The following is an 8787-nucleotide window of genomic DNA, read 5'->3' as shown; positions in this document are numbered from 1 at the left end:
GAATGCTCTGTCTGAATTATGTCTTCTAAATCATGTTATACCTGCTGAAGAGTATTAAATGTATTCTCCCCGACATCTGTATTTAAATGGGGCGAGTATGTAGGGAGTGCAGATGTCCATATTATATTTCTCTATACACAAATTCAAGTAATTCGGGGTTCAATGCTGCTGTATCCTGTTTACATAGCTTTTCTTTAGATAGTTCCACTGTATTTTCATTATAGGTAGGGGTTTCTATTATGTCCCTTTAAATATATATATATTTATTTTTTCTCTTAAATACTAATTTTCAGAAATATTAGAGAAAAAAACTTCTTCCTGAAATCAAGTTTTAAAATTAAGTAGTTTATTATGTAGAAATGGCATTTACAGCATCACAACAACATTACATTTACATAAAACACTATTTATAATTACTGGTCCCTATAAGTATAAGTTCCTATATAATGAAGGGAACTGTTGAACAAATATAGGCCCTAAATTATATAGCACAGGGGATTGAGATGTTTAGTTATGACGAATGTGCAAGGCTGCAAACAATATTTATGAAGCAGCGGGTTAAAATGCTGCCTCTTAAACCCTCTCTGACAACTTTGAGTTGGTGGATTAAAATCCTGACTCATATTGTCCTGGATGATTGACAAGCCCTGCTCTTGTGCAGTTGGCTTTGAACAAGCAGGGGCTGCACTCACTTGTGCAATCTGCAAATTGATCAACATAGCCCCCCCTAAATGTGTTCTTGGGAAACATTAACGTTGACATTAACCATCAGATATATCATTTGTACCTGTATGATTTTCATAAACCTACCTGAGCCTATGTAAAATTAACTTGGAAACCCTTGGTTTGGAAACCCCAAAATAATTGGATATTTCCACTATACTAGAAGAGAAGCCAAAAACAGAGAGAAAGGGAATCTCTCCACCTGCTTACTAACATGACTCATCAGAATGCCTTTTTATTTTCAGCATCTCTGACATACAACACCCTCAATAACACAGTACCCCCCTATATCTCAGACCTCATCTCCAGATACTTTCCCTCCCGACCCTTTGCTCTGCTCATGACTTCCTTCTCTCTTTTTTCTTGTTACCTCCTCACATTCCCATCTGCAAGACTTCTCCAGATTGGCCCCTATTTTATGGAACTCTCAGCCTTGTTCCACAAGACTCTCCCCTAGTTCTCAAAGTTTCAAGCGCTCCCTAAAGACTCTACTGTTCATGGATCCTTACAATATACACTAACCTTTCTTATCTCAGTTCCTCTCCTCCTTTTGTCATCCCCCTTTAACCCCCTTAGCATATAAGCTGATTTACAGCAGTGCATCTCTTGGCTTGTTTTGTCTCCTATAAATCTACCACTACATATCATACCTATGTTTAAAGCGCTGCAGAATCTGTTGGCCCTTTACAAATAACTGTTCATAATAACAATAGTTAGGTGCTTGTTTATACGCTTTACATCATTGCATTAATCTATGTATGATATCTAAATATAAGACTGTTAAAGTAACTAACAGGGTTCTCGCACAGCTTTGTTTGCACACTCTCTTTTATTGCTTGTTTTATATCTGTCCTCAGAAAACATAGATAAGATGCAAACCTAGATTCCAACATGGCCACATCCATTACTTTACAAAAAGGCAGTGTACCTGAGAAAAACAACGATTTTCAAATTGAAATTACAGGACAAAGAAGACAAAATAAATAATGAAAGTATATTACAACATATATTCATTTTATATTTAATGCCCCTTTAAGATCTAATTTGTACTTAAAAATACATTCAAGTTTATCAATTTTTTTGTAAGGTTGACTTTTGATGTTTTTAATAGTTTCATTTTTATGCTAATGTATTTTTAGCAACACATTTATAAATTCTGATGTATACAATTACATACTTACATAAAAATTTAACAATTCTCACCAGTTATTAATTGGTCGAATGCCCTTTTAAGGAAATTTACATTAAAATTCCTATCCTTTTGATTTTGTTTAAAGCTTTGTAATCTTGTGTCTTGGTTTTAAGCTGTCATGTGTTAAATCTCATTAGTACTGAGCAAATTCTTATTAAAATATATTACAATTAAAGCAAATATTGCATGATATGAAAAACAAAACTTGATTACATTGATATCTATAATTTGAAGGGAAAAATAAGTAATAGAAAAAAACAAAAAACCTAAAGGGACATGAAACCCACAATTTTTATAAATTTTGCTTCATTCTCTTGATATCTTTTATTGAAGAAGCAGCAATGCACTCCTGGAAGTTAGCTGAACACATTTGTAAGCCAGTTAAAATGGGCATACAAGTTCAGCCACTAATCAGCAACTAACTCCAGGTTCCTGAGCCTATCTAGATATTCTTTTCAACAAAGGATACCAAGAGAATGAAGCAAATAAGATAAGTGTATGCTCTATCTGAATTATGAGATGAACATTTTGGGTTTAATGTTCCTTTAAAATATATGAAAGGATTTAATATTATTTATGAAGAAATGTTTCTTTAAAACAAGAGGAAATTATTTGAGACTTGAGGGTATTAAAGGGACACTGTACACAATTTTCTTTCATGATTCAGATAGAGCATGCAATTTTAAGCATCTTTCTAATTTACTCCTATTGTCAAATGTTCTTTATTCTCTTGGTATCTATATTTGAAAAGCAAGAATTTAAGTTTAGATTCCGGACCATTTTTGGTGAACAACCTGGGTTGTCCTTGTTGATTGGACAGCACCTATAAAAACAAGTGCTGTCCATGGTTCTGAACCACAAATTGGCTGGATCCTTAGCTTAGATGTCTTCTTTTTCAAATAAAGAAAGCAAGAGAACAAAGAAAAATTGATAATAGGAGTAAATTAGAAAGTTGCTTAAAATTGCTTGCTCTATTTGAATCACAAAAGAAAAAATTTGGGTTCAGTGTCCCTTTAAGTTCAAAACTAATATGTGCCGGTGCTTTTCAACAGAAAGGGCAGTAAATACAATAGATAGCTCTAATAGAAGTGCTAGGGAGACAAACAATAGGGGTTCAGTGTTATATACAAAAATATTGTTAATCTGGTTAAAGGGACATAAACCCCAACATTTTTCTTTCATGATTCAGACAGAGCAGGCAATTTTAAATGACTTTACAATTCACTTCTTTTATCTAATTTGCTTAGTTCTTCTGGTATCCTCTGTGGAAAAGCATACTCAGGTAGGCTCAGGAGCTAGCTGGTGATTGGTGGCTGCACATATATGACTCTTCTGATTGACTTACCGATGTGTTGAGCTAATTCCCAGTAGTGTGTTGCTGCTCCTTTAGGAAAGGATAACAAAAGAATGAAGTACAATGGATAATAGAAGTAAAAACAAATGTTTGCTCTATCTGAATCATGAAAGAAATATTTGGGGTTTCATGTCTTTTTAAGAAAGATCACATCTATCAAAAGCTATATTCCAATGCATTAGCTACAAATTACAATATTAGGACAATGTTAAAATCTGAGCCCCATCCCAAACTACAATATTGTCACATGCTTTTGTGACGGTGTAATCACATTAAATTGAGTTTTAGCCAGGTATATCTCTACAAGACAAACAGATTGTGAAATTGTAAGCACGATAGTGATACATACATTTCATCTACATTAGTAATGCTGCTGCAGTGCTTACAGACAAATTGAAAAACAAAAATATATTTTTTAAGTTGATTTGAACATTCTTTTTAAGGGGAACTTATTTCAAAAGTGGAGTGATTGGGAGACAAAATTGAAGCAAAGTTTAAAAGCAGACCAGTTATAGTGTGATATACTAATATTAACCAATAACATGTATATATTTAATCATATGTGGTGCTACACTACAACAAAATAGAGGCTGCACTGACAGATCAGACTAACTTTATATTGAGTTTGTACCTAGTTTAGGCAGCCTCTGAGCTGCAGAGCTGTGAAGAAAGAAAGAAATAAATAAAACTGTAAATGCAGAATTAGGAAACTAATCTAAACTATGGTAAATGTCCCCTTTTTGTTTCACAAGGATAAAACTTGCAAATCAATGCATTAAAATATCGGGGTCAATTTATTAATGTGCAAGCGGACATGATACGATGTAGCATATCATGTCCGCGGCACATCGATAAATGCTGACAGCATACGCTCTCGACATTTATTAGTGCACCAGCAGTTCTTCTGAACTGCTGGTGCAATACCGCCCCCTGCAGTTTTGCGGTCAATCGGCCGCAGGCAGGGGGTGTCAATCAACCCGATCGTATTCGTTCGGGTTGATTTCTGTCCGCCGCCTCAGAGCAGGCAGATAGGTTATGGAGCAGCGGTCTTTAGACCGCTGCTTCATAACTTCTGTTTCCGGCGAGCCTTCCGTACGGAGCTTGATAAATTGACCCCATCATATCTATATCCTTTCAACTCCATTGTAAAGCTTGCAAGAAACATAAAATGTGAAACAAATAGAATTTGGAACAAAATTAACCCATTATCAAAGGGATTCAGACAGAACAAACCATTTTAAAAAAGTCATTCTACTTTTTACTAGAAGTAAATTATTCTTAACTCATTAAATAATTAAATAATTAAATAATTAAATAATTAAATGATTAAATAAATTATTTTACAAGAAGTAAATTACAAAGTTTTTTAAAATCACACGCTCTGTCTCAATCATGAAAGAAAAAAATTGGGTTTCATATCCCTTTAAATGAATACATTATTTTTATTTAAACTATGAATAAGCCCCTTTATCGGCAATATGCTGAGCATTCCCCGTAGACTATGTTATGCTATAAGACTGATTCATCAAAACATGATATATTTGTCACCATTTATTGACTCAGTCCCCAAAAATAACAGCCAGAAGCCATGTTAATCTTGTCCTTTAATCCCCTACAGAGAAGTAGAGTCCATACAAAGTACACAGTGTCCCCACCCCCTCTATCTGCCCACTGCACAGGTTACCTTCCCTGCATCTCATGCAATGCACTTATTGCAGCAGTTCAGCATTTTTATCTCCCAGTGACTCTGTTTGAATCAACCACCCAACCACATGGCATAGACAGCTTATACTAACCTGCATCAGACCTCAGTTTCCTGGTAGCCTCTGTATAATCCATCCCCAACAACACACAGAATGAATCACTTCTAGTGAGATTCTTTTTTGAGGGCTTTTATGTAAAGTAAACAAATGTCACCCTTTACGTGTCCACATCCCACAGACCCCACCCTTCTGCAGATCACAATAGCTCACAGGCAAATAGGAGACAAGACTGTACCTGGGACATTAGTGTTTTGTGCAAGTGGTGAGCAAACTGTATCCAGAAACTGGGAAAGCTGTGCTTGTCTGGGATACAGCAGCTACAAACCCAAGTCACAAGGTAGCTGCTTCCAGCAAGTTGTCTTTTACTGCACCAGCTGAGGGTCAACCTTGTCTGTCTTTCCTCTCAGCCCCTTAGCTCAGTTTTCCTTGTATTTGTCATTCTTCTTTTTCTTGTTTTTCTATATATTCTTTTGTCTTTCCTCTGTCCTCACTCAAAGTTCTGTCTTTCTACTCTTCATACTTGCTGTTCCTTCTCTTTCTCTTACACCCTCTCTCTCTTTTTACACTTTTTAAAGTGCTCAGCAGAATCTTTATGACAGGGAGAGGGAAGTGAGTCTCCATGTGTCAGTGCCACTATACTGGTAAATATTTAGACAGGACCCCTTAAAAAAGGATCTGTGTCACATATAAGTTCCTCCGATTTCCCTGGTGCAAGTTCCTGTCCTTTACTTCTGCGGGGCTGCCTTTATTTTTGCTTCCCAATCTTTCTGTTCAGATCTTACCCAGAGTTCCCTAGTGCATTGGTAACAATATATACAAAGGGCTCGATGATTGAAAGCTCTCTGGGCTGGCGAGATTATTAAAGAATGCTCGCCAGTCCTTCTATTTCCCTTGTGGAATGATCTAAAGCCATTTTTTACCCTGAAAACAGGGTGTCTCGCTAAGGGGCGTATACTGCATTTTCATATGAAATGTGCACAACAAAATTCGTATTTTAAACATTATACAAAACAAATATTTGAATCATTCACACAAAAATAAGCAGGGGAAAATTGTATTGTTAAGGTGCATCAAAAATCGTAACAAAATTCTTCACCAAAAATCGTATGTTAACAAAAATGTAAAATTAGTATCTAATTTACACAGGAATAAATCAAATTAAATATTCACAGCGTAAATCGTAATTGTAGTACACTGAATGTGCAAAAATCACACAGAAATTTGAATTTATAAATACAAAATGCAAAGCGTAATTGTTGTTTTTTCGTAAAATGGGCTGAACATGGGCGTTTCATGGGCGTATATGACAATGTCTCACTAATCCCAGCGTAATTCTATAAAGATTTTCGCACTGCAGATATCACAGTTTTTTCTCGCCAACTAAAAGGTGGCGAGCTTTTGTCAAAACAATACGAACACTTATAACCCCAATAGAAAAACAAATGCATACGAACATATAGGCGAATGTAAGATGCTATAAGCAGAAAGCAGTGTAATGTGAGTTATATTGGCTGCAGGATTTTCATTTTAAAGTGCTCCCCCTGTTCCCTGCTAACTTCGCACTAAGGAGCGAAGTTTCCCTATCCAGCGAGCTCCATCACTTTTAATAGGAGCCATCTCGCAACTCGCAGGGACTGCCCCTTTTTTACGATCATTGCACCGGGGCAGCCCTGCGAGTGTCAGCGAGAAAAAGAAGGCTTGAGCTGGCGAATAATATATCATCGAGCCCAAAGTACTTCTTGGGTAAAGCGAGTGGGATACTTGCAGAGATTTGCTCATTTTCTATACAATAATTCTATGATTCTCACTTTTATGAAATGGAGGATTTAATCTCATGCTTTTACCTCCACCATAACTCAAATGAGTATTGCTTTTTGTTTCGATATTAAAATAAATGTATCCCTTATTTATTTAAAGACTACTTTTTGTGTTCAACCAAAATAATGTTATCAATCTTTATTACATCTAGATATAGGGGCCAATTTATCAAGGGCTGAATGGCCCCTGATGCCCTTGTTTCCGCGCGAGCCTTCAGGCTTGCCGAAAACAGCAGTTATGAAGCAGTGGTCTTAAGACTGCTGTTCCATAAGTGGTCCGCTGTCTCTGAGGCTGTGAAAATCAATCCGCCTGATTATGTACGATCGGGTTGGTTGACACCTCCTGCTATTATCAAATTTGCTTTTTCCCCATGGTATTCTTTGTTGAAGAGATACGTAGGTAGGTATCTAGAGCACTGCGTGCCAGGAAATAGTGCTGCCATCTAGTGGTCTTGAAAATTGATACCATTCTTGCAAAAATGCTGCCATATAGTGCTCTAGACACGTGCACACTCTTGAGTTTTTTTCAACAAAAGATACCAAGGGAACAAAGAACATTTGATAATAGAAGTAAATTATAACTTTTTTTTTTTTCAAATTGTCTATCTAATCATGAAAGAAAAAACTTAGGGTTCATGTCCCCTTAAAATGTAGCTCATTTCAACGAGTGCATACCTAGATAGTTTTTGTTTTAAGCTTTATCTAAATCCTGACAGTTTCATTCCTTTTAACACATGCACTGAGGATATGGTTAGCTGGGGAACACTACAGGATGAATAGTAGACACAAACTCTCTATTATAAGTTGTAACAAATATAAAGAAGCTAAATGTATAACAAATAAATATAAAGAACTAATGCCTGTGTTATTCTACCAATTACACTGGTCTAAAACTTCAAAAAAAAATTTTTTAAATTTGTCTCCTCACTGAGTTAAAGAATGACCATAAAAATTCTCAAAGATGTACGTTTTGTAGGTTCAGGCTATATATAAAATGTTGTTTTTAGTAACATTCTTTACTCTGATCTGGGAATCGCTGTTTAAATTGTGAAATCACATGTTATTACAAGATTATGCATTCACAAAAACAACAAAGGAAGGACATAAAAATGTCTCTTTGAAGTTTATTTTTACTCAGATTTTTTTGAAAGGTTGTAATAAGAAGCCTGTGCCCAGCTTCCCATATCATACTCACCTCAGAAATATTAGCATCTTCCCAGTTAAAAAGACATGAAACAAAGACATGAAACACATTTAAGTTTGTAAAATAAAATGTTTATTTAAGTGTAGTAAAGAACATTTTGCAATAACCTTTCATTAGTTATATTGCCACCTTTTCCTGTAATTTTTTTTTTTTTAAAAAGTAAACATTTTCCAAGCCTAATATTGCAAGATATCTGGCCCTACTTGTTTGCCTCAACAATGGTTATCTGATAAGGAACTGCAAAACAATGTATATTTTGCTAATAAGAGAGGACCTTTAATTATAGTTGAATTTTGCATTAAACAAGTACACAATAACAATGCAAAACACTTACCCTGAATTTTAAATGAGCAGTAGAGTTTTTTTCTGACAAATTTCAAAATTTAATTCTGTTTTCCAGCCCCCTGTATCATGTGACAACCATCAGCCAATAACAGACTCATATACATATACACTTTGAACTCTTGCACATGCTCAGTAGTAGCTGGTGCATCATAAAATGTCCTTATAAAAAAGACTGTACAATTTGATAATGGTAAATCGGAAAGTCTCTTAAAGGGACAGTCAAGTCAAAATTAAACCTTTCGTGATTCAGGTAGGGCATGAAATTTTGAACAACTTTCCAATTTACGTTTATCATCAAATTTGCTTTGTTCTCTTGGTATTCATTGTTAAAAGCTAAACCTAAGTAGGCTCATATGCTAATTTCTGAGCTGTTAAAGGCCACATGTTTT

At 35.4% G+C, this 8787-nt stretch overlaps 1 protein-coding gene across 6 annotated transcripts in view; it reads right to left on the bottom strand.

Moving 5' to 3' along the window:
- Positions 1-5760, bottom strand: part of ANO1 (anoctamin 1) — a 311489-nt gene extending 305729 nt beyond the window's left edge. For 3 of the 6 annotated variants that reach the window (XM_053720573.1, XM_053720571.1, XM_053720575.1), the window contains exon 1: positions 5268-5760. Coding sequence is in view for 5 of the 6 variants with exons in the window: in XM_053720571.1 (XP_053576546.1) it covers positions 5268-5276 (9 nt within the window). In the remaining variant the exon portion in view is untranslated. The other 3 variants (XM_053720569.1, XM_053720572.1, XM_053720576.1) reach the window with 3 other exon arrangements.
- Positions 5761-8787: the final 3027 nt, after the last annotated feature.

The sequence above is a fragment of the Bombina bombina genome, chromosome 7 (genome assembly GCF_027579735.1).
Source record: "Bombina bombina isolate aBomBom1 chromosome 7, aBomBom1.pri, whole genome shotgun sequence".
Classification (NCBI taxonomy): domain Eukaryota; kingdom Metazoa; phylum Chordata; class Amphibia; order Anura; family Bombinatoridae; genus Bombina; species Bombina bombina.
The sequence above is the reverse complement of the archived record's forward strand: the minus strand, read 5'-3'. Positions and strand labels throughout refer to the sequence as shown.